This window comes from Coregonus clupeaformis, chromosome 15, assembly GCF_020615455.1.
Source record: "Coregonus clupeaformis isolate EN_2021a chromosome 15, ASM2061545v1, whole genome shotgun sequence".
NCBI classification, from domain to species: domain Eukaryota; kingdom Metazoa; phylum Chordata; class Actinopteri; order Salmoniformes; family Salmonidae; genus Coregonus; species Coregonus clupeaformis.
The window spans coordinates 32084371-32110620 of NC_059206.1; the positions used below are offsets into that span (position 1 = coordinate 32084371).

Genomic DNA, 26250 nt, shown 5'->3' on the forward strand with positions numbered 1-26250 from the left:
GAAAAAAAGTATTTAGTCAGCCACCAATTGTGCAAGTTCTCCCACTTAAAAAGATGAGAGAGGCCTGTAATTTTCATCATTGGTGCACGTCAACTATGACAGACAAAATGAGAAAAAAAATTCCAGAAAATCACATTGTAGGATTTTTAATGAATTTATTTGCAAATTATGGTGGATAATAAGTATTTGGTCAATAACAAAAGTTTCTCAATACTTTGTTATATACCCTTTGTTGGCAATGACACAGGTCAAACGTTTTCTGTAAGTCTTCACAAGGTTTTCACACACTGTTGCTGGTATTTTGGCCCATTCCTCCATGCAGATCTCCTCTAGAGCAGTGATGTTTTAGGGCTGTCCCTGGGCAACACAGACTTTCAACTCCCTCCAAAGCTTTTCTATGGGGTTGAGATCTGGAGACTGGCTAGGCCACTCCAGGACCTTGAAATGCTTCTTACGGAGCCACTCCTTCGTTGCCCGGGCGGTGTGTTTGGGATCATTGTCATGCTGAAAGACCCAGCCACGTTTCATCTTCAATGCCCTTGCTGATGGAAGGGAGGTTTTCACTCAAAATCTCACAATACATGGCCCCATTCATTCTTTCCTTTACACGGATCAGTCGTCCTGGTCCCTTTGCAGAAAAAACAGCCCCAAAGCATGATGTTTCCACCCTCATGCTTCACAGTAGGTATGGTGTTCTTTGGATGCAACTCAGCATTCTTTGTCCTCCAAACACGACGAGTTGAGTTTTTACCAAAAAGTTCTATTTTGGTTTCATCTGACCATATGACATTCTCCCAATCCTCTTCTGGATCATCCAAATGCACTCTAGCAAACTTCAGACGAGCCTGGACATGTACTGGCTTAAGCAGGGGGACACGTCTGACACTGCAGGATTTGAGTCCCTGGCGGCGTAGTGTGTTACTGATGGTAGGCTTTGTTACTTTGGTCCCAGCTCTCTGCAGGTCATTCACTAGGTCCCCCCGTGTGGTTCTGGGATTTTTGCTCACCGTTCTTGTGATCATTTTGACCCCACGGGTGAGATCTTGCGTGGAGCCCCAGATCGAGGGAGATTATCAGTGGTCTTGTATGTCTTCCATTTTCCTAATAATTGCTCCCACAGTTGATTTCTTCAAACCAAGCTGCTTACCTATTGCAGATTCAGTCTTCCCAGCCTGGTGCAGGTCTACAATTTTGTTTCTGGTGTCCTTTGACAGCTCTTTGGTCTTGGCCATAGTGGAGTTTGGAGTGTGACTGTTTGAGGTTGTGGACAGGTGTCTTTTATACTGATAACAAGTTCAAACAGGTGCCATTAATACAGGTAACGAGTGGAGGACAGAGGAGCCTCTTAAAGAAGAAGTTACAGGTCTGTGAGAGCCAGAAATCTTGCTTGTTTGTAGGTGACCAAATACTTATTTTCCACCATAATTTGCAAATAAATTCATTAAAAATCCTACAATGTGATTTTCTGGATTTTTCTTTCTCAATTTGTCTGTCATAGTTGACATGTACCTATGATGAAAATTACAGGCCTCTCTCATCTTTTTAAGTGGGAGAACTTGCACAATTGGTGGCTGACTAAATACTTTTTTTCCCCACTGTATTTCTCACACATGCTATTTTAATTCCTTCTGGTGTACTTTTTGTATTTGTTTAACCCCGATTATTTGTTGACTGTTCTATAATCTCTTACAGGTTACATCCCTTGGGTTTACTTTTAATAGTTCCTTCTATTTCAACACTGGGTAGTTTCTTTTGGTAATGGCCTATTACCGTGAATCGTTACGGACCCACCAACATTTCACTTAAAATGGCTACGCATTGATCAATTTGCTACTTTAAATTATGACGTTACCCTCAGTCAATATTTTAGCAAGTTCTCAAATCAATTTCACCAAGTAATGAATAAAGACTACTGACCTTATCCTTGCAGCCGAGATTCAATGTAGGTTTGGATTCCGTCACCGTCTCTGTCATTAATCAGGTGTCCTCTGGCCTTGTAACGATCCCGGCAGTCTGAGTCGGGTCCTGTCTGTGGACTAGTTTTTCTGCTCGGGATCTCCAGTTTCCCGAGGGTTCTGGAACGCTCCGGGGAGCTCTCTTGATTTCCGCACCTGCATCCCATCTGCAATCTGCACACCTGGTCCTGATCATCACCCTTCTTAGGCTCTGGCCTAACATCCATTCCCTGCCGGATCGTTAGCCATGAACAGTAGGTTTACCAGAGTATCAGTCTTAGAGCCTCTAGCGGTAGTTTTGTTGTTTTTGCACCTTGTTGGTTTGTTGTTTACTTACCTCCGTTTTGTTCCATCTGCAGTCACTCGTCCGGAACCTTCATCCAACCTCTGCCTGGTGGTCGGCGGCTGCCGAGCCATGATGGGATCAACCACTGCACCCCCAACAACTAATCAACGCCGCCCGCTCTGTTCCCTGGATTATTCAGCATCACTCTTGAATTTGTAAATAAACACTCACCTTCGTTTCAACTTACCTTGTCCTGGTCTGCTTCTGGGTTCTGGCTTTGTAACTCGTGACAGAACGATCCGGCCAGTAATGAACCCAGCGGACCTGGACTCTGTTCGCCATGCCATTACCCATCAGGAGAAGATGTTGGGTCATCATAGCACGGTACTACAGGAGATCGCGTTGTCGGTTCGGAACCTTTCTACCGGTCTGACGGAGGTCCAGAACCAACGCAAGAGTCCGGTGGAGGATCCACTACCGGTTTCACCCATCTCGCCTGCCGCTTCTGGAGCTGTGTCCTTCCGTGAGCCCAAGGTTCCGACGCCGGATAAATATGAGGGGGAGCTGGGAAGATGCCGTTCCTTCCTTATGCAGTGTGGATTAGTGTTCGACCTACAGCCCTACTCTTATGCCACAGACAAGGCTAGGATAGCCTTTGTGATTGAGTTGCTGCGTGGTCGAGCGCTGGAGTGGGCTTCAGCCGTTTGGGAACGACAGGATCCCTGCATGGCTTCATACCAGGGGTTCACGGCCGAGATGAGGAAGCTCTTCGACCATGCCGTCCGAGGGAGGGACGCGGCTAGGCGCCTGTTTTCGCTTCGCCAAGGAACTCGCAGCGTGGCCGACTTCGTGATCGAGTTCAAGACGTTGGCTGTGGAGAGTGGGTGGAATGAGGAGTCTCTGCAAGCGGCCTTTTACCAGGGTCTGTCGGAGCAGCTCAAGGATGAGTTGATCTCCTATCCGGAGCCTAGTGACCTGGACAGCTTGGTAGCCTTGTCTATTCGGGTGGATAATCGAGTCCGAGAGCGAAGGAGGGAGAAGCAATGGGTTCCGTCCAACCGATCAGCTTCTCAGGGTCCAGTCGGGTCGGGTGGTGGACCGGAACACGTCGATCATGCTCCACCACAAAGGATTAGTGGAGAGGTCCTCTCTCCCGATTCTGAACCCATGCAAGTGGGGCGGTACGGAGTTAACCAAGGAGGAGCGTCAACATAGACGTAAGACCAACTGCTGCCTCTACTGTGGTAGCTCGGGACATTACATCTCCACTTGTTCCCGGCGGTCGTCAAACTGCCCGGCTCGCTAAAGTTGGGAGGACTCTTAGCGAGCCAGTTTCCAACCTCTCAGTACCTCTGTCAGACCCCGTTTCCCGGCTACCCTTGTGAACAGGAATCAGAGCTTAGCGATTAACGCTCGATTCAGGTGCCGATGGAAGCTTTCTTGATGCCGAGTTGGTGGAACAGCTGGGGCTTTCCAAGGAGCAATTGCCGAAGCCATTGAAGCGACCACTCTGAACGGCAGTAGTCTGGCACGTATCACGATGAGGACTGAACCGGTTAAGATGCTGTTGTCGGGGAATCATTCGGAGATGATTTCATTCTTCATTCTGCCGTCTTCCCATGTTCCTCTGGTCCTTGGATACCCCTGGCTGAAGGAACACAATCCCGCGTTCGATTGGGTGACGGGCAAGGTAACGAGTTGGAGCCTTGATTGTCATGCTAACTGTCTCAAGACTGCCTGTCCCCATTCGGTTCCCAGTCAGGTGATTGAGGCTAAACCCCCAGATTTGTCCCTGGTTCCCGAGACATATCACGATTTGGGGAAGTGTTCAGTAAGCAGAAGGCTCTGTCACTCCCCTCCCCCACCGACCATATGATTGTGCCATCAACCTGTTCCCTGGAGCTGTCTACCCCAAGGGAAGGTTATACAGTATCTCCCGTCCTGAACGTGAGGCTTTGGAGACCTACATTAAGGAGTCCCTAGCTGCTGGTCTCGTTCGTCCCTCGTCATCACCCCTGGGGGCAGGATTCTTCTTTGTGGGTAAGAAGGATGGCTCTCTTCGACCGTGTATTGATTATCGGGGGTTGAATGACATCACGGTCAAGAACAAGTATCCCCTGCCCTTGATGAGTTCTGCCTTCGACTCCTTACAGGGTGCTACGGTGTTCACCAAGCTAGACCTACGCAATGCGTATCACATGGTCCGGATCAGAGAAGGAGACGAGTGGTTGACGGGGTTCAATACACCGATGGGTCACTTCGAGTATCAGGTGATGCCGTTTGGACTGACCAATGCTCCAGCGGTATTCCAGAGTATGGTGAACGACGTCCTGAGAGATATGATCGGTCTCTTTGTGTTTGTTTACCTGGATGACATTCTGATCTTCTCGAAGGAACCTTCCGACCACGTCCAGCATGTCCGGCAGGTTCTGCAGCGATTGTTGGAGAATCGCCTGTTCGTGAAGGCCGAGAAGTGCGAGTTTCACGCCCACACGACATCCTTTCTCGGGTACATCATCTCCAGGGGAGAGATTAGGATGGACCAGGAGAAGGTTAGAGCGGTTCTGGAATGGGCCCAGCCCGGTGCGAGATTGCAGCTCCAGAGATTTTTGGGGTTTGCGAATTTCTACCGCAGATTCATCCGGGATTACAGCCGTGTGGCCGCTCCGTTAACTGCCTTGACTTCCAGTATCAGGAGCTTCAAGTGGAATCCGGAGGCGGATCGAGCGTTTCTGGATTTGAAGAGGCGATTCACCAACGCACCGATTCTCTCTCAACCGGACACGGCCCGTCAGTTCGTCGTTGAAGTGGGACGCGTCTGATGTGGGGAGTTGGCGCCATCCTGTCGCAGCGATGCTCCACGGACAGTAAACTCCATCCCTGCGCCTACTACTCTCGTCGCCTTTCGCCTGCGGAGAGGAATTACGATGTGGGTAACCGGGAGCTTCTCGCGGTGAAACTTGCCTTGGAGGAGTGGCGCCACTGGTTGGAGGGGGCGGAGCAACCGTTTATTGTCTGGACGGACCACAAGAATCTTGCTTACGTGCAATCGGCTAGAGCGTCTCAACTCCCCGTCAGGCCAGGTGGTCGTTGTTTTTGGACGATTCAATTTTTCCCTGACGTTCCGACCTGGATCTAAGAACGGCAAGGCGGACGCCTTGTCTCGGATGTTCTCCAAGACGGAGGAGAGTGGGTCCAAGACCGAGACAATTCTCCCCCGGAACTGCGTCGTGGGAGCTGTTAGGTGGAAGATTGAGGAGGGAGGTGATGGCGGCTCTTCGGACGCAGCCCGGTCCCGTAACAGTCCACCCGGTCGGTTGTTTGTGCCTGAGTCGGTTCGTCCTGCGGTCCTCAAATGGTCCCACGCCAGCAAGATGGCTTGTCACCCTGGCGTGGCTCGGACGATGGCGTTTCTTCGCAGACGTTTTTGGTGGCCTGCCATGGCCGAGGATACTCGGGGTTATGTTGCTGCCTGTCCAGTGTGTCCGCAGAATAAGGGGTACCAATCGGCCCAGCTCTGGACTACTTCACCCCTTCCTATTCCCCGGCGACCATGGTCGCATCTGGCCCTGGACTTTGTCACTGGGTTGCCCCTTCTGAGGGGAACACGGTCGTTCTGACTATCGTGGACAGATTCAGCAAGTTCGCCCACTTTGTGCCAATTGCCAAGCTTCCCTCTGCCTCGGAGACGTCCGAGATCCTGGTTAGGGAGGTTTTCAGGGTCCACGGGTTGCCCAGTGATATCGTTTCCGACCGTGGCCCTCAGTTTACCTCTGCTGTCTGGAAGTCCTTCTGTTTGGCCATTGGAGCTACAGTCAGTCTCACATCTGGTTTTCACCCCAATCTAATGGTCAGGCGGGAGAGAGCCAACCAGAAGATGGAATCCACGCTACGCTGCCTGGCCCTTCCAACCCCACCTCCTGGGTCTCTCAGTTGCCTTGGGTTGAGTATGCCCACAACACTCTCCCTACATCTGCCACTGGGATGTCTCCCTTCCAGTGCCTGTATGGCTACCAACCTCCCTTGTTTCCTTCTCAGGAGAAGGAGCTCTCAGTGCCTTCTGTTCAGGCCCATATTATCGTTGCCACCGGACCTGGCATCGGGCCAGAAAGGCACTCCTTAGGAGTTCGGACCGGTATCAGCTCCAGGCGAATCGTCGCCGGATCCCCGCTCCCACCTACACCATCGGAGATAGGGTCTGGTTGGCCACCCGGGATCTTCCTTTACGGACTGAGTCTAGGAAGTTGTTACCGAAGTTCATTGGTCCGTTTGTGGTGGAGAAGGTGATCAATCCGGCGGCAGTTCGACTCAAACTCCCCGAGGACGCTAAGAGTCCATCCCACCTTTCATGTCTCCTGCCTCAAGCCTGTTTTCCTCAGTCCTCTGTTGCCTCCTCCGCCTCCTCCTCCTCCTCCTCGGATGATCGGAGGTGGTCCTGCCTACACGGTGCGGCGCATCATGGATTCCAGACGGCGGGGCCGGGGTTTCCAGTATCTCGTGGACTGGGAGGGGTATGGTCCTGAAGAGAGGAGTTGGATTCGCGGCGACAGATCCTAGATGCTGACCTCATCCGTGACTTCTACCGCCTCCATCCTGGCGCTCCGGGAGTCCGCCCGGTGGCGTTCGTCGGAGGGGGTACTGTAACGATCCCGGCAGTCTGAGTCGGGTCCTGTCTGTGGACTAGTTTTTCTGCTCGGGATCTCCAGTTTCCCGAGGGTTCTGGAACGCTCCGGGGAGCTCTCTTGATTTCCGCACCTGCATCCCATCTGCAATCTGCACACCTGGTCCTGATCATCACCCTTCTTAGGCTCTGGCCTAACATCCATTCCCTGCCGGATCGTTAGCCATGAACAGTAGGTTTACCAGAGTATCAGTCTTAGAGCCTCTAGCGGTAGTTTTGTTGTTTTTGCACCTTGTTGGTTTGTTGTTTACTTACCTCCGTTTTGTTCCATCTGCAGTCACTCGTCCGGAACCTTCATCCAACCTCTGCCTGGTGGTCGGCGGCTGCCGAGCCATGATGGGATCAACCACTGCACCCCCAACAACTAATCAACGCCGCCCGCTCTGTTCCCTGGATTATTCAGCATCACTCTTGAATTTGTAAATAAACACTCACCTTCGTTTCAACTTACCTTGTCCTGGTCTGCTTCTGGGTTCTGGCTTTGTAACTCGTGACAGGCCTGTCTTAACCCTTAATGTCAAAGGGCAGGACTTATTTACGAATGTATCATTCGCCCGTCGACGGTTTGCAGAGTTACCTGGTATGACAGAGGCAGGTATTGGATCCGGCTTGAAGGACCAAGCTGTTACGTGAATTATTTAACAAACTATTTCAGTGTCTCTGTGCGTCTCCCAAAATCAAGAAACGGACAGAGTCCCGGTCTGCATAGTCAGAGATATTTATTCATTGAGAATTCTGCCATCGACAATTTGCAGAGTCCATTATTTATACTCATACGTCATACAAAAATTCCTCCTCTCTGTAGGCGGGCTGTAGTTTTCCACTTTAAAATTGCTCTACTGACCATCAGTACACACACACACACACACACACACACACACACACACACACACACACACACACACACACACACACACACACACACACACACACACACACACACACACACACACACACACTCTTCCAAGCGTAACAGTTTCTCTCCTCCCTAAATGCCTCAGTTATCTTGGTTTCTCAGTTGCCTATAGACAGTTCTCCTTGTCCTTTGTTGTCTGGTCTAACTCTTACTCACATTGCTAAATAGTAGCTCAATGTCATAGTCTTTACTGGTCCTACACTCACACATTACCAGGTAGTAGATTCTAACACATCTCACACAGTTTCGGAGTATAATAATTAGTCCCTACTAAGAAAGTACTAATCATACTTAAAACAAGAACATTTCACAACTATATTTAAGGGTGGAACATTTAGTCATTATTTTTTAACCTGTATATATTTTAATTTCTATATCAGCCTACTAGTCATTCAGCTACCTAAGAATAGTAAAGCCCCCTTTACAGGCTCAAATAGCCGACCAATCAGCCTGTCACCAACCCTTAATAAAGTTTTGGAAAAAATTGTGTTTGACCAGATACAATGCTATTTTACAGTAGAAAAATTTGACAACAGACTTTCAGCACACTAATAGGGAAGGACATTCAACAAGCACAGCACTTACACAAAATATTGTGGGGGCTGTTTTGTTAGACTTATGTGTGGCTTTTGACATTATCGATCATAGTCTGCTGCTGAAAAAGTGTATGTGTTATGGCTTTACACCCCCTGCTATATTGTGGATAAAGAGTTACCTGTCTAACAGAACACAGAGGGTGTTCTTTAATGGAAGCCTCTCCAACATAATCAAGGTAGATTCAGGAATTCCCCAAGGCAGCTGTCTAGGCCCCTTACTTCTTTCAATCTTTACTAACGACATGCCACTGGCTTTGAGTAAAGCTAGTGTGTCTATGTATGCAGATGACTCAACACTATACACGTCAGCTACTACAGTGACTGAAATGACACTTAACAAAGAGGTGCAGTTAGTTTCAGAATGGGTGGCAAGGAATAAGTTGGTCCTAAAAATTTCAAAAACTAAAAGCATTGTATTTGGGATAAATACTTCACTAAACCCTAAACCTCAACTAAATATTGTAATAAATGATGTGGAAATTGAGCAAGTTGAGGTGACTAAACTTCTTGGAGTAACCCTGGATTGTAAACTGTCATGGTCAAAACATATTGATACAACAGTAGCTAAGATGGGGAGAAGTCTGTCCATAATAAAGCGCTGCTCTACCTTCTTAACAGCACTATCAACAAGGCAGGTCCTACAGGCTCTAGTTTTGTCGCAACTGGACTACTGTTCAGTCGTGTGGTCAGGTGCCACAAAGAGGGACTTAGGAAAATTGCAATTGGCTAAGAACAGGGCAGCACGACTGGCTCTTGGATGTACACAGAGAGCAAACATGAATAATATGCATGTCAATCTCTCCTGGCTCAAAGTGGAGGAGAGATTGACTTAATCACTACTCGTATTTGTGAGAGGTATTGACATGTTGAAAGCACCACGCTGTCTGTTTAAACGACTAGCACACAGCTCAGACACCCATGCATACCCCACAAGACATGCCACCAGAGGTCTCTTCACAGTCCCCAAGTCCAGAACAGACAATGGGAGGCGCACAGTATTACATAGAGCCATGACTACATGAAACTCTATTCCACATCAGGTAACTGATGCAAGCAGTAGAATCAGATTTAAAAACCAGATAAAAATACACCTTATGGAACAGCGGGGACTGTGAAGCAACACAAACATAGGCACAGACACATGTATACACACACACGATAACATACGCACTATACACACACGTACACATGGATTTTGTGTTGTAGATATGTGGTAGTGGAGTAGGGGCCTGAGGGCACACACTTAGTGTGTTGTGAAATCTGTTATGAATGTATTGTAATGTTTTTTAAATTGTATAACGGCCTTAATTTTGCCAGACCCCAGGAAGAGTAACTGCTGCCTTGGCATCAGCTAATGGGGATCCAAAATAAATACAAATACAAATACCACAATTTCTATTTTCGGTAACTTCCGATCCATTTCTGCAGTACAATTGACAACCATGGCTATGAATTGTAAAACGTCCACCTTACTGAAGCACAAATTCTTCCCATCACTCTCTTTTGGTCTCTGCCTTTCCACAGGAATCCTCTCAGTATCCCTCACCTAGTACCTACAGTGGGGAGAACAAGTATTTGATACACTGCCGATTTTGCAGGTTTTCCTACTTACAAAGCATGTAGAGGTCTGTCATTTTTATCATATGTACACTTCAACTGTGAGAGACGGAATCTAAAACAAAAATCCAGAAAATCACATTGTATGATTTTTAAGTAATTAATTTGCATTTTATTGCATGACATAAGTATTTGATACATCAGAAAAGCAGAACTTAATATTTGGTACCGAAACCTTTGTTTGCAATTACAGAGATCATACGTTTCCTGTAGATCTTGACCAGGTTTGCACACACTGTAGCAGGGATTTTGGCCCACTCCTCCATACAGACCTTCTCCAGATCCTTCAGGTTTCAGGGCTGTCACTGGGCAACACGGACTTTCAGCTCCCTCCAAAGATTTTCTATTGGGTTCAGGTCTGGAGACTGGCTAGGCCACTCCAGGACCTTGAGATGCTTCTTACGGAGCCACTCCTTAGTTGCCCTGGCTGTGTGTTTTGGGTCGTTGTCATGCTGGAAGACCCAGCCACGACCCATCTTCAATGCTCTTACTGAGGGAAGGAGGTTGTTGGCCAAGATCTCACGATACATGGCCCCATCCATCCTCCCCTCAATACGGTGTCCCCTTTGCAGAAAAGCATCCCCAAAGAATGTTGTTTCCACCTCCATGCTTCACGATTGGGATGGTGTTCTTGGGGTTGTACTCATCCTTCTTCTTCCTCCAAACACGGCGAGTGGAGTTTAGACCAAAAAGCTCTATTTTTGTCTCATCAGACCACATGACCTTCTCCCATACCTCCTCTGGATCATCCAGATGGTCATTGGCAAACTTCAGACGGGCCTGGACATGCGCTGGCTTGAACAGGGTGACCTTGCGTGCGCTGCAGGATTTTAATCCATGACAGCGTAGTGTGTTACTAATGATTTTCTTTGAGACTGTGGTCCCAGCTCTCTTCAGGTCATTGACCAGGTCCTGCCATGTAGTTCTGGGCTGATCCCTCACCTTCCTCATGATCATTGATGCCCCACGAGGTGAGATCTTGCATGGAGCCCCAGACCGAGGGTGATTGACCGTCATCTTGAACTTCTTCCATTTTCTAATAATTGCGCCAACAGTTGTTGCCTTCTCACCAAGCTGCTTGCCTATTGTCCTGTAGCCCATCCCAGCCTTGTGCAGGTCTACAATTTTATCCCTGATGTCCTTACACAGCTCTCTGATCTTGGCCATTGTGGAGAGGTTGGAGTCTGTTTGATTGAGTGTGTGGACAGGTGTCTTTTATACAGGTAACGAGTTCAAACAGGTGCAGTTAATATAGGTAATGAGTGGAGAACAGGAGGGCTTCTTAAAGAAAAACTAACAGGTCTGTGAGAGCCGGAATTCTTACTGGTTGGTAGGTGATCAAATACTTATGTCATGCAATAAAATGCAAATTAATTACTTAAAAATCATACAATGTGATTTTCTGGATTTATGTTTTAGATTCCGTCTCTCACAGTTGAAGTGTACCTATGATAAAAATTACAGACCTCTACATGCTTTGTAAGTAGGAAAACCTGCAAAATCGGCAGTGTATCAAATACTTGTTCTCCCCACTGTATCTTCCTCTACCACTCTCTTCACTGCTTCAGCACACAACACTTTCTGTTCTACTCTAACCCTGGCAACCTCAACCTGCCTTTCTCTCACCAGACACTTCCGATCTCCAACCCCATGGGCACACCCACAGCTAACACACAATTTTCTCCACCGATACTAGACATTCCTTCGTCTCATGCCCTCCTGCTGTCACGGTTTCGGCCGAGGCTGCTCCTTCTCCCTGTTCGGGCAGGCTTCGGCGGTCGTCGTCCCCGGAGTACTAGCTGCCACCGTTCGTTGTGTCTGTGTGTGTTTGGTTTGGTCTGATTTGTTACACCTGTTGCTCATTTCGTCTTGATTATGTGTCCTTTAAGTTCTCGTTGTTTCTGTCTTGTGGTTGTGTGTAGTTGTTCTATGTCAGCAGGTGTTGCTTGTCAGTTTGTGCTCTATGTTTAGAGAGTCCGCACGTTGTGCGTTTGTTTGTACCTTTACGCTGAGTGCGTTTATTTTTCCCTTGTTCAACCGGCTCTGTTTATAGCCGTTGTTTCTGTGGACTTTATTAAAGTGTTTTTGGACTTGCATCTGCATCCTGCAATTGATTCCACACCACACCTACGCCCGGCCTTGACAGAACTACACACCATTCATGGAATCAGCAGGAGCAGCAGCAGCGACCGAGTCATGGGAGGAGCGCGTCCGCGGACAGGATGACAGGATAGCCCAGTTCACCAACGCATTACAAGGAGTAATGAATACCCTGCATCGCCTGGAGTCCAGTTGGGCACCCACGTCTCCTCCCACAGTACCACCAGCACCGGTCAGTCCCTTAGTACACGCTCCGGAACCCAGTGGGATTCGGCTCTCGCTCCCGAGGGCGTATGATGGTACCGCTGCCGGGTGTCAAGGTTTCCTCCTACAAGTAGAACTCTACCTCGCCACCGTACACCCGGTGCCCTCGGGACACGAGAGCGTTTCCGCCCTCATCTCCTGTCTCACCGGCAAGGCGTTGGAGTGGGCCAACGCCGAATGGAGGAGAATAGACCCCGCGACGATCACCTATGCGGAGTTCTCCCGTCGCTTCAGGGCTGTATTCGACCATCCACCTGAGGGGAAGGCGGCGGGAGAACGTCTATTCTACCTCCGACAGGGGAAGAGGAGCGCACAGGATTTTGCACTGGAGTTCCGGACTCTAGCGGCAGACGCAGGGGTGGAATGAGCGGGCCCTCATAGACCACTTCCGCTGCAGCCTACGGGAGGACGTCCGTCGTGAGTTGGCCTGCAGGGACACCACCCTCACGTTTGACCAGTTAGTTGACATGGCCATTCGCCTCGACACCCTGTTGGCCACCCGCGGACGTCCTGAGTGGGGGTCGTCCATTCCACCCTCCAGCACCTCCGAGCCTAGTCCTATGGAGCTTGGGGGTGCTGGCGCTAGAGAGGAGAGGAGAAGGAGCCCCAGGGGAACCAACCCCTGTACCTACTGTGGCCGTGGAGGACACACTGCGGCCAGGTGCTGGGGGGGGTCTCCTAGGGGGAGAGACGGCAGGCCACGCTCTGGGGAGTCCCTCCAGGTGAGTAGGCGTCCCACTTACCCAGAGCTCTCTGTTGATCACCTAACCATACCTGTTTGCTTCCCACAGGTTGCACCTCATTCCCAGCATAAGGCGCTAGTAGATTCAGGCGCAGCTGGGAATTTTATAGATTGGCGATTTTGTGCTGAGTTAGGGATTCCCCTCCTTCCAGTCAGTAGTCCCTTCCCTGTACATGCTTTAGATAGCCGTCCGTTGGGATCGGGGTTGATTAGGGAGGTCACAGCTCCACTTAGGATGGGGACGCAGGAGGGTCATGAGGAGACTATTCAGCTATATCTTATAGACTCTCCTGCGTATCCGGTGGTGCTGGGGCTTCCCTGGTTGATTACTCATAATCCCTCTATTTCGTGGCAACAGAGGGCTCTCAAGGAGTGGTCTGTCCAGTGTGTAGGGCGATGTCTGGGCGTTTCCGTAGGGGCGACCTCGGTGGAAAGTCCAAACCAACTGCCGGCATTGCACATTCCCCCCGAGTAGGATGATTTAGCAATTGTGTTTAGTAAAGCGAAGGCGACGCAATTGCCACCACATAGACAGGGGGATTGTGCGATAGACCTCCAGGTAGGAGCTGCACTTCCGCGGAGCCATGTGTATCCTCTGTCTCAAGAGGAGAAGAGAGCTATGGAGACTTACATAGCCGAGTCTCTGAGACAGGGATACATACGGCCCTCCACTTCCCCGGCGTCCTCGAGTTTCTTTTTTGTGAAGAAAAAGGATGGAGGTTTGCGCCCGTGTATTGATTACCGCAGTCTCAATCAGATTACTGTGAAATACAGTTATCCACTCCCTCTGATTGCGACTATGACGGAGTCTTTACACGGGGCGCGTTTCTTCACAAAATTGGATCTCAGGAGCGCATACAACTTGGTGCGTATTAGGGAGGGAGACTAATGGAAGACAGCATTTAGTACCACCTCGGGTCATTACGAGTATCTCGTCATGTCATACAGGTTAATGAATGCTCCTTCAGTCTTCCAATCCTTCGTTGATGAGATCTTCCGGGATATGCAGGGGCAGGGAGTGGTCGTGTACATTGACGACATTCTAGTGTATTCTTCTACCCGAGCCGAGCATGTAGCCCTGGTGCGCCGAGTATTGAGGAGATTGTTGGAGCATGATCTGTATGTCAAGGCAGAGAAATGTCTGTTTTTTCCAGGAGTCTGTCTCCTTTTTGGGTTATCAGTTGTCTGCGTCAGGGGTTAAGATGGAGGTTGACCGTGTGTCGGCCGTGCGTAATTGGCAAACTCCAACTACTGTTAAAGAGGTGCAGCGGTTCTTGGGTTTTGCGAATTACTACAGGAGGTTTATCCGGGGTTTTGGACAGGTGGCAGCTCCCATAACGTCTCTACTAAAGGGAGGTCCGGTGCGCTTGCAGTGGTCTGCTGAGGCGGATAGGGCTTTTGGGAGACTGAAGGACCTGTTTACCTCGGCGCCGGTGTTGGCGCATCCGGATCCCACACTCCCATTCCAGGTCGAGGTAGACGCGTCTGAAGCCGGTATAGGGGCCGTGCTCTTGCAACGATCTGGCACGCCCCTGAAACTCCGCCCCTGTGCTTTTTACTCTAAAAAGCTCAGTCCGGCGGAGCGAAATTATGACGTGGGGGACAGGGAGCTGCTAGCCGTGGTTCAGGCCCTAAAGGTGTGGAGGCATTGGCTAGAGGGGGCTCAACACCCTTTCCTCATTTTCACAGATCACCGAAACCTGGAGTACATCCGGGCAGCTAGGAGACTGAACCCTCGCCAGGCTAGGTGGAATATGTTTCTGGCCCGGTTCGTTTTTAAGATCACGTACATCCCTGGGTCCCAGAATGGTAAGGCAGATGCTCTGTCCCGGCGGTATGACACGGAGGAGAGGTCCGTTGAGCCCATGCCCATACTCCCGCCGTCTTGCCTGGTGGCACCGGTGGTGTGGGAGGTCGATTCCGAAATCGAGCAGGCGTTGCGTACCGATCCTAGCCCTCCACAGTGTCCTGTGGGTCGGACGTACGTGCCGTTCAATGTTCAAGATCGACTTATATATTGGGCTCACACGTCACCCTCCTCTGGACATCCAGGGATTGGCCGGACGGTGCACTGCCTTAGCACTAAGTACTGGTGGCCAACGTTAGCCAAGGATGTGAGGGTTTATGTTTCCTCCTGTTCGGTATGTGCCCAGTGTAAGGCACCCAGACATTTGCCCAGGGGTAAGTTACAACCCCTGCCCGTTCCACAACGACCCTGGTCTCACCTCTCGGTGGATTTCGTTACTGATCTTCCCCTCTCCCAGGGAAATACCACCATCCTGGTCGTTGTGGATCGGTTCTCGAAGGCCTGTCGTCTCCTTCCCATGCCGGGTCTTCCCACTGCCCTACAGACCGCTGAGGCACTATTCACTCACGTCTTCCGGCATTACGGGGTACCCGAGGATATAGTGTCTGATCGAGGCCCCCAGTTTACCTCTCGAGTCTGGAGAGCGTTCATGGAGCACTTGGGGGTCTTGGTGAGCCTTACCTCGGTGTACCACCCGGAGAGCAATGGGCAGGTTGAACGAGTAAACCATGATGTGGGTAGGTTTCTGAGGTCGTATTGCCAGGGCCGGCCGGAGGAGTGGGCGAGATATGTTCCCTGGGCCAAGATGGCACAGAACTCTCTCCGCCACTCCTCCACTAAACTAACCCCTTTCCAGTGTGTGTTAGGGTACCAGCCGGTTCTGGCACCTTGGCATGAGAGCCAGATCGAGGCCCCTGCGGTGGATGAGTGGGTGCGGCGCTCGGAGGAGACGTGGAACGCTGCTCACGTACATCTGCAGCGGGCCATCCGTCGACACAAGGCGAGCGCCGATCTCCACCGCAGTGAGGGACCGGTGTACGCACCGGGAGATCGAGTCTGGCTCTCGACCAGAAACCTGCCCCTCCGCCTGCCCTGCCGGAAGCTGGGTCGGCGGTTTGTGGGGCCTTTTAAAGTCCTGAGGAGGTTGAACGAGGTGTGTTACAGATTACAACTTCCTATTGAGTATAAGAATATTAACCCCTCGTTCCATGTGTCTCTCCTCAGGCCGGTGGTAGCTGGTCCACTCCAGGAGTGTGAGATAGCAGAGACTCCTCCGCCCCGCTGGACATCGAGGGGGCTCCGGCGTACACAGTTCGGTCCATCCTGGATTCGAGACGCCGGATGGGGGGTCTCCAATATCTCGTGGAGTGGGAGGGGTACGGTCCGGAGGAGCGGTGCTGGGTGCCGAGGAGAGATATCTTAGACCCGTCTCTTCTGACTGAGTTCCATCGTGGTCATCCCACGCGCCCCTGCTCCCGCGTCCTCCTGGTCGTCCCCGAGGCCGGGGTCGGCGCACGGCTGGAGCCGCGCGTCAAGGGGGGGGGTACTGTCACGGTTTCGGCCGAGGCTGCTCCTTCTCCCTGTTCGGGCAGGCTTCGGCGGTCGTCGTCCCCGGAGTACTAGCTGCCACCGTTCGTTGTGTCTGTGTGTGTTTGGTTTGGTCTGATTTGTTACACCTGTTGCTCATTTCGTCTTGATTATGTGTCCTTTAAGTTCTCGTTGTTTCTGTCTTGTGGTTGTGTGTAGTTGTTCTATGTCAGCAGGTGTTGCTTGTCAGTTTGTGCTCTATGTTTAGAGAGTCCGCACGTTGTGCGTTTGTTTGTACCTTTACGCTGAGTGCGTTTATTTTTCCCTTGTTCAACCGGCTCTGTTTATAGCCGTTGTTTCTGTGGACTTTATTAAAGTGTTTTTGGACTTGCATCTGCATCCTGCAATTGATTCCACACCACACCTACGCCCGGCCTTGACACCTGCACACTTCTCACATCTAGGAATCTCCCTTCTACACACTGCTGCAACATGCCCATAAACTTGACACCTAAAACACTGTAGTATTTCCAGAACAAAAGCTTACACTTCCTAACTTGACCTTGTCAGGAAAAGACTCTACATCAAAACTTAACAGGACAGACTATGTCTTCTCCTTGTGAATCTTCAATTTCAACTGATCCTCTTCAACACTTAATACCACCCCGTTATCACCCCTTTCAACAGAGCGCCGGACAGCAAAGCAAGTCCCATTTCTTGTCCCTAATCGCGTGATCCGGAGCACCGGCTCCCTCTGGACTGAAGAAACCCAATAAATCATCACTAATCCACTCCGAGTTACTCTCACCAACTCAACAGTCCCCAACCTCTTCTCCACCCAAACTGACACCACATATGGATCAGCCAAAATACAAGGATCCATTCTCTCCTCAAACCTCACTCCCTCTGGACCAGAAACATCCTTTTCATCCTCGGGACGAGGCTCGAACTCGGCGGTCCTCACCGCAGGTACTACATCCATACTCTCGTCATGTTCCATCTCTGAGCTACTAGAGCAAGTATCCCTCTTTTTGCACTTGACGCCAACCCTCCTCACCACATCGCTTCCCTCTACACTCCTTATCGGCGGTCATCACTGCACCTGCCACCACAACTACTTCACCCTCACTCTCATCACATTCCCTTTCCTCTACCTCTTCCAAAAGTTCTGTGCGATCCTCCATTCCACGTTCCATCAAAACATATTCCACTTTTCTCCTTATTTCCTTATCCGCCATCTTCTCCTTCACCAGATCTTTCCAGAAGGCTGTTACAATCCCTCACTCCATATTTATTCATAATATGTTCTACTTTCTTCCTTTTTTCCTTGTCCACCATCTTAACGCCTTCCTTCAACCCTCATTCCTCAAAATAATGTCGCTAGGGTTCAATTCAGGACCCTCGAAAAAAAAAACACAAACTCTTCTCAACAGCTCTTAACATAAATCATGTTTTATTCTAACTGACTCCCTTGCACTGGCTTTATGCACACTCACTAGACTCTACCCACACACTCACACATACTACACTGACACTCCAACACACATATACACACACACACACACTACATATGCTCTCACACACAAAACACACACGCATATTGACACCACACACACACACACACACTCACACATAGACAAACTTTCACACTCTTCAAATACGCTGCCGCTACCCTCTTTATTATACAACCTGATTGCCTAGTCACTTTTAACCCTACCTACATGTACATATTGTATTACCTCAACTACCTCAACTAACTCGTACCCCTCCACATTGACTCGATACTGGAACTCCTTGTACAGTGCATTCGGAAAGTATTCAGACCCCTTGACTTTTTCCACATTTTGTGATGTTACAGCCTTATTCTAACATGGATTAAATTGTTTTCTTCCCTCATCAATCTACACACAATACCCCATAATGACAAAGCAAAAACAGGTTTGTTTACATAAGTATTCAGACTCTTTATTCAGTACTTTGGCAGCGATTACAGCCTCGAGTCATCTTGGGTATGACGCTACAAGCTTGGCACACCTGTATTTGGGGAGTTTCTCCCATTCTTCTCTGAAGATCCTCTCAAGCTCTGTCAGGTTGGATGGGGAGCGTCGCTGCACAGCTATTTTCAGGTCTCTCCAGAGATGTTAGATCTGGTTCAAGTCCGGGCACTGGCTGGGCCACTTAAGGACATTCAGAGATTTGTCCCGAATCCACTCCTGCGTTGTCTTGGCTGTGTGCAAGGATCGTTGTCCTGTTGGAAGGTGAACCTTCGCCCCAGTCTGAGGTCCTGAGCGCTCTGGAGCAGGTTTTCATCAAGGATCTCTCTGTACTTTGCTCCGTTCATCTTTCCCTCGATCCTTACTAGTCTCCTAGTCCCTGCCGCTGAAAAACATCCCCACAGCATGATGCGGCCACCACCATGAATCACCGTAGGGATGGTGCCAGGTTTCCTCCAGACGTGACGCTTGGCATTCAAGCCAAAGAGTTCAATCTTGGTTTAATCAGACCAGAGAATCTTGTTTCACATGGTCTGAGAGTCCTTTAGGTGCCTTTTGGCAAACTCCAAGCTCTATCTATTGTTCCAATTACTGGTTGTAATTACTGGTTGTTCTGATATACAACTGCACTTGACACATTCCACAAACGATAAACACATTTTAGAGTTCTTATAAATGTAACCTGCTAAATAGTTGCATTTGTACACTGAACAAAAATATTAACGCAACATGCAACAATTTCAAAGATTTTACTAAGTTACAGTTCATATAAGGAAATCAGTCAATTGAAATAAATTAATTAGGCCCTAATCTATGGATTTCACATGACTGAGAATACAGATATGCATCAGTTGGTCACAGATACCTTTTTTTTTTTTAAGTAGGGGCGTGAATCAGAAAGCAGTCAGTATCTGGTGTGACCACCATTTGCCACATGCAGCACATTTTACATTTACATTTTCGTCATTTAGCAGACGCTCTTATACAGAGCGACTTACAAATTGGTGCATTCACTTTATGATAGCCAGTGGGACAACCACTTTACAATAGTATTTCTTTTTTTCTTTTTTGGGGGGGGTGGGGTAAGGGGGGATAGAAGGATTACTTTATCCTATCCCAGGTATTCTCTAAAACTATGTTGGATGCATCTTATTTTAGAGAAATTAAGCTCTGGTGGACATGCCTGCAGTCAGCATGCCAATTACACGCTCCCTCAAAACTTGGGACATCTGTGGCATTGTGTTGTGTGACAAGACTGCACATTTTAGAGTGGCCTTTTATTGTCCCCAGCATAAGGTGCACCTGTGTAATGATCATGCTGTTTAATCAGCTTCTTGATATGCCACACCTGTCAGGTGGATGGATTATCTTGGCAAAGGAGAAATGCTGAGATAAAATTTGAGATAAATAAGCTTTTTGTGCATATGGAACATTTCTGGGATATTTCATTTCAGCTCATGAAACATGGGACCAACACTTTACATGTTGCGTTTATGTTTTTGTTCAGTGAACATTTCAAGTGCTTGAATTTGATTATTAGTAATCAAATACAAACCTTGAATTGATTACTCGAGTACTCATGACCATCCCTAACCACAAATAAAAAGCAAAACATTCCAGTAGTCTGTTCTTTCTGGTTCAACCCCTGTGTGTATGTGAAAATAGCTGGTTAAAATCTCAGAAATTGGCAATCCCTGAGTGATGTGATTACTCAGAACCACTTACTCCTATTTATACAATGTGACTTTTGAGTCTAGGTCTTTGTGAAAGTGAAGCTATTGATGACGGTCTGCCCAGCAAGCCCTTTAAAAATGTGATGAGCTGGTTATCCATTGCTATAGTATAGGCTGTAAAATATGGGGAAGTCCAGAGGTGAACTACACGGGTTTCACTGAAATGGCTTTATCAGCAGACAGGAAAGACCATAGCAGAGGAATGAAGGAGGAAATGAGGGAAGGACAGAGAAAGACCAGAGTTAGGTAATACTGTGATGCAACAGCATGTGATCCTGACGTTCCGCCTTCCAGGTGTGTTAGTGTCAAGGGCGAGGCTGTTGGCGGTAACCCATCTGTCTGCCAGTTGGAACAGTGCTCAGCTGCAGTATAAATACATACACACCTGAACCTGACTCATAAACACACAGACTTTAAACTGATATTCTAAAGAAGCTGAGACACAGCTCAGGTGGATATTTACCTCTTAGTGGTGTATTCAGGTGGCTTTTACCTGCTGGTGGTGTATTCAGGTGGATATTTACCTGCTGGTGGTGTATTCAGTTGGATGTTTACCTGCTGGTGGTGTATTCAGGTGGGTTTTACCTGCTGGTGGTGTATTCAGGTGGCTTTACCTGTTGGACTTTACCCCAAGAGAGAAGAAATGTCACTCCATTCGGCACTCTGATCTACACTCTTTCTATCACATTGGACTTTGTGCACAATATACTAGTACATTTGTCACAGACAAAGTGAATCCGACCTAAACCCCCAGAGAGCAAGCAGAGACGACAGAAGCAAGGGATAGGTAGATACTCCAAAGGGATTGGTAGAAACCTTGAGAGGAACCCAACTGCAGCGACCAACTGTGTCAATAGTCTCTATATATTTGGAAATGCCACTGTGGAGACGGACAAAGGCTGGCGATGAGGAGTGTAACCGTGCTGTCCTGGTCTCAGTGTCGAACTTTGACCACGGTGTACCACTGGGCAGGAGGCCAGGGGCAGAGAAAGACAGCAAAAGACTCCACCGTACCCTGACCAGACTGGGATACAGAGTGGACATACACACTGACCTCACCTCTCAGGAGATGTACACACTCTTCAGGACAGGTAACACACACACCCTATGCACACACACCCCTGCTCTACATCAGCTCTAAAACAAGAATACATATTTTATAACCTGGTTTTAACCATGTCACCAAACTTATCAAAGTTCTTACATAATGTTAGCAATTAGGGGACAGTCACGGAGTCCACTGCAGCCCAGAATACAAAACAATTGAAAACCTACACTGAGTGTACAAAACATTATGAACACCTGCTCTTTCCATGACATAGACTGACCAGGTGAATCCAGGTGAAAGCTATGATCCCTTATTGATGTCACTTGTTAAATCAACTTCAAGCCTTGAGACATGGATTGTACATATGTACCATTCAGGGGGTGAATGGGCAAGACAAAATATTTATGTGCCTTTGAACAGGGTATGGTAGTAGATGGATGGTTCTGGTAGGTCAAAGAACTGCAAAGCTGCTGGGTATTTCACGCTCAACAGTTTCCCATGTGTATCAAGAATGGTCCACCACCGAAAGGACATCCTTCCCACAACTGTGGGAAGAATTGGAGTCTCCATGGGCCAGCATTCCTCTGGAACTGTTGAGCGTGAAAAATGCAGCAGCGTTGCAGTTACGATCATACCCCGTTCTAAGACACTTAAATATTTTGTCTTGCCCATTCACCCTCTGAATGGCACACACACAATCCAAGTCTCAATTGTCTCAAGGCTTAAAAATCCTTCTTTGACCTGTCTCGTCCCCTTCAGGGGGGAGGCAGAGGAAAGATACTGTGTCATTCATTTTTATTTACAGTAATAATCATTGGAGATTTGAAATACTGTATATATGGCGTGCAGACAGAATGAAAGTATGACACACACAAACACACATACACACGAGACAGAATGTCCTAGAGATAAAGGATGACACACACAGTCCTATACACACCTGTTTAATAACTACTGTGCAAATACCTGCAGACATATGCACACACCATGCCATGCCCTGCAGACAGGATGACAGATGGATAAGCTAATCTTCCATTAAAGCAAACTGTTTTGAGGAATCACATGCCACCATCATGACATGCCACAGCAGGGGAGAGAATCTTCTAGTAGTGTTTCTTCTTCTAACCGGTACAGCCAGAGAGGGATGGGCCCATCCATAGTCTGGTTCCTCTAAAGGTTTCTTCCTTTTAGGCAGTTTTTCCTTGCCACTGTGCTGCTGTTTGCTCTTAGTGGGTCTAGGCCGGTAAAACACTTTCTGACAAAACATTTATAAATGAATACAATTTGATTAATTGATTGATTGATGTATTGATTGATTGCAGAGAGTGAGCGGCCGGTGAAGGAGTGTTTCCTGGCGGTGCTGTCGTCTCACGGAGAGGAGGGCTGTGTATTCGGGACGGACGGAAGGCCGGTTAGACTGTCCCACATATTTTCCTGCTTCAACAACACACACATGGAGGGAAAGACCAAACTGTTCTTTATCCAGGTCAGTACCATCATCATCATCAATCACCACATCCACAACAAAAAATATGTCAATCAGTCAGTGATATGATAATCATCATTAGTAATCATCTCTCTCTCTCTCTCTCTCCCTCTCGCTCTCTCTCTAGGCGTGTCGTGGGGGTGAGCTGGATGATGGGGTGACGGTGGAGACAGATTCAGCAGGAAGTGATGTCACTGAGGACACCCTGTCTCAGTACCTGTCCATCCCCATGGATACAGCGGTGATGTACGCCACCACGCCAGGTTACGGGGCCTTCATGCACCCTCTGGGGGCCGTCTTCCTCCAGACGCTCTGCATCCTATTGGAGGAGGAAGGGGGCGGAGCCCTGGAGCTGACACGCCTCCTGACACGCCTCTCCCACCGCGTAGCCTTCGGCTTCCAGGCCAAAGGCCGTCTGCTGGGGGGGAAAAAGGAAATGCCCTGCTTCGTATCGCGACTGACCAAAGAGGTGTTCCCATTCGCAGAGCCCGGGAAGGAGGGCGGGGCCAATGGGCTTTCTGCAACAACATTGGTCAACCCAGAGCACAACAGACCTCGCAAACCATCTATAAGCTAAACCCAAAGCCTTTGTGAGATCTAAAGACACTTGTCGCTCACAGATTGACAGGCTAGACTTGCTCTGTCAGCTACATTAGTACGGATGACTTTCGATGTGTTGTTAGCCAGATGGTTGTGAGTTTGTGCCAAGGTTGGGACAGAATTTCCACTCTGTTGCCTGTGTGCATATTCATGTGCATAATAGAAACAGAACATTGTGATGATCAGATACGCGGATACAGGAACAGATCTGGAGGTTGATGGTTTCACCACAGAGTAGATGATTATGGCTTCTTTCTTTACAGACAACTGACACGGCTTAAAATATTCTAGATAATGACCAGTATACTATGTTTTTGAGTCTATTTCTTTAATTAATATTCTAGTTAATGAATGGTATACTATGTTATTTGAGTCTATTTCTTTAATTAAAATGGCAACATATGGCTTAGCTTCTGCTTCTATGCTCTTATTTGAAACCATTCAATGTAAGTTGAACACGCATGCTCAATGTTGACTGTGTTAAAAACTACTTATCGTGTGACAATATACACTACCGTTCAAAAGTTTGGGGTCCTTAGAAATGTCCTTGTTTTCCATGAAAACATACATTAGATTAGTTTGAATAGGAAATATAGCAAAATAAATAGGAAATGTTGTCATTGACAAGGTTAGAAATAATGATTTTTAATTGAAATAATAATTGTGTCCTTCAAACTTTGCTTTTGTCAAAGAATCCTCCATTTGCAGCAATTACAGCCTTGCAGACCTTTGGCATTCTAGTTGTCAATTTGTTGAGGTAATCTGAAGAGATTTCACCCCATGCTTCCTGAAGCACCTCCCACAAGTTGGATTGGCTTGATGGGCACTTCTTACGTACCATACGGTCAAGCTGCTCCCACAACAGCTCAATAGGATTGAGATCCGGTGACTGTGCTGGCCACTCCATTATAGACAATATACCAGCAGACTGCTTCTTCCCTAAATAGTTATTGCATAGTTTTGAGCTGTGCTTTGGGTCATTGTCCTGTTGTAGGAGGAAATTGGCTCCAATCAAGCGCCGTCCACAGGGTATGGCATGGCGTTGCAAAATGGAGTGATAGCCTTCCTTCTTCATGATCCCTTTTACCCTGTACAAATCTCCCACTTTACCACCACCAAAGCACCCCCAGACCATCACATTGCCTCCACCATGCATGACAGATGGCATCAAGCACTCCTCCAGCATCTTTTCATTTGGTCTGCGTCTCACAAATGTTATTCTTTGTGATCCGAACACCTCAAACTTCGATTTGTCTGTCCATAACACTTTTTTCCAATCTTCCTCTGTCCAGTGTCTGTGTTCTTTTGCCCATCTTAATCTTTTAATTTAATTGGCCAGTCTGAGATATGGCTTTTTCTTTGCAACTCTGCCTAGAAGGTCAGCAACCCGGAATCGCCTCTTCACTGTTGACGTTGAGACTGGTGTTTTGCGGGTACTATTTAATGAAGCTGCCAGTTGAGGACCTGTGAGGCGTCTGTTTCTCAAACTAGACACTCTAGTTGTATTTGCTCAGTTGTGCACCGGGGCCTCCCACTCCTCTTTCTATTCTGGTTAGAGACAGTTTGCGCTGTTCTGTGAAGGGAGTAGTACACAGCGTTGTACGAGATCTTCAGTTTCTTGGCAATTTCTCGCATGGAATAGCCTTCATTTATCAGAACAAGAATAGATTGATGAGTTTCAGAAGAAAGTTATTTGTTTCTGGCCATTTTGAGCCTGTAATCGAACCCCAATTGCTGATGCTCCAGATACTCAACTAGTCTCAAGAAGGCCAGTTTTATTGCTTCTTTAATATTCACAACAGTTTTCAGCTGTGCTAACATAATTGCAAAAGGGTTTTCTAATGATCAATTAGCCTTTTAAAATGATAAACTTTTTCCTATTTGGTTCTCTATTGCTCAACTATTGTTCCCACAAGCATGGGGGAGTCCATCAGACCAACTCCTTGAATGGCCTACTCCAAGAAGTTTGAACTTGTCATTTGTTTTTGCTAAAAACATTATTTTTTACCCTTAAGTGTGTGTATATTACTGTATACGTGGGATATTGTTTTTCCAACAGGGAAAGTAAAAAAATATCTGGAGTGCATCTTTTCTCTTTGAACCCACATACTGAGCTATGAGAAGGACTACGGGCCTTTCCCCTGACAGACAGACAATACTGGGACAGAAGAACACATAACATGAACACCTGTCACCTGACACACTCTGGTACATAATTACCTACCACAAACAAATGCACTGATAAACCACCTCATAACCACACACACAACACCTGATTACTGATACAAATTTACTTCTCAGCACTTTCACTTTTCCCTCTCAAGACTCATTTACAGTAAGACGGATTCTCTGCTGAGGAACTCGGAGGTCATGACCATTAGCGTTACATGTTTAATCATTAACCTGGGAGTACCTTCAACCAGCAGATAACATTTAGTAGAGCAGACTGTAACCCTGCTCTGGTACAACTGATAGCATACACCTATGCATTTACATTTTAGTCATTTAGCAGACGCTCTTATCCAGAGCAACTTACAGGAGCAATTAGGGTTAAGTGCCGCTGCTCAAGTGCATTTTGACAGATTTTTTAACTAGTCTGGTCTGGGTTTCGAACCAGCGACCTTTCGGTTACTGGCTCTTAACCGCCAGGCTACCTGCTCTGAGTTTACCTAGGGCTGATATAGGGACACAAACACACAAACAAACTCGTCCATGCAGACACACACACACACACGATGGCTGTGTTCCAAATACCCAAATTATGTTCAGCCTTGCTCCGATTGTAAGATGATTACATCAGTGACTGTGCACTTTATTTATTTTAGTAATAAAGGTTAAGTTGAGGAAACTTGTTCTTGAACAGTTCATATCAAAATCAAATCAAATTTGTCACATGTG

General features: G+C 47.9%; 1 protein-coding gene across 1 annotated transcript; it reads left to right on the plus strand.

The window, feature by feature from the left end:
* The first annotated feature begins 20637 nt into the window (after nt 1-20637).
* On the plus strand, nt 20638-23877 carry LOC121583361 (caspase-3). Its single transcript, XM_041899538.2, is given in 4 exon segments — nt 20638-21309; nt 22589-22752; nt 22880-23239; nt 23241-23877. Coding segments are annotated over 4 exon segments (825 nt in total). The 5' UTR covers nt 20638-21092; the 3' UTR covers nt 23325-23877.
* Nucleotides 23878-26250: the final 2373 nt, after the last annotated feature.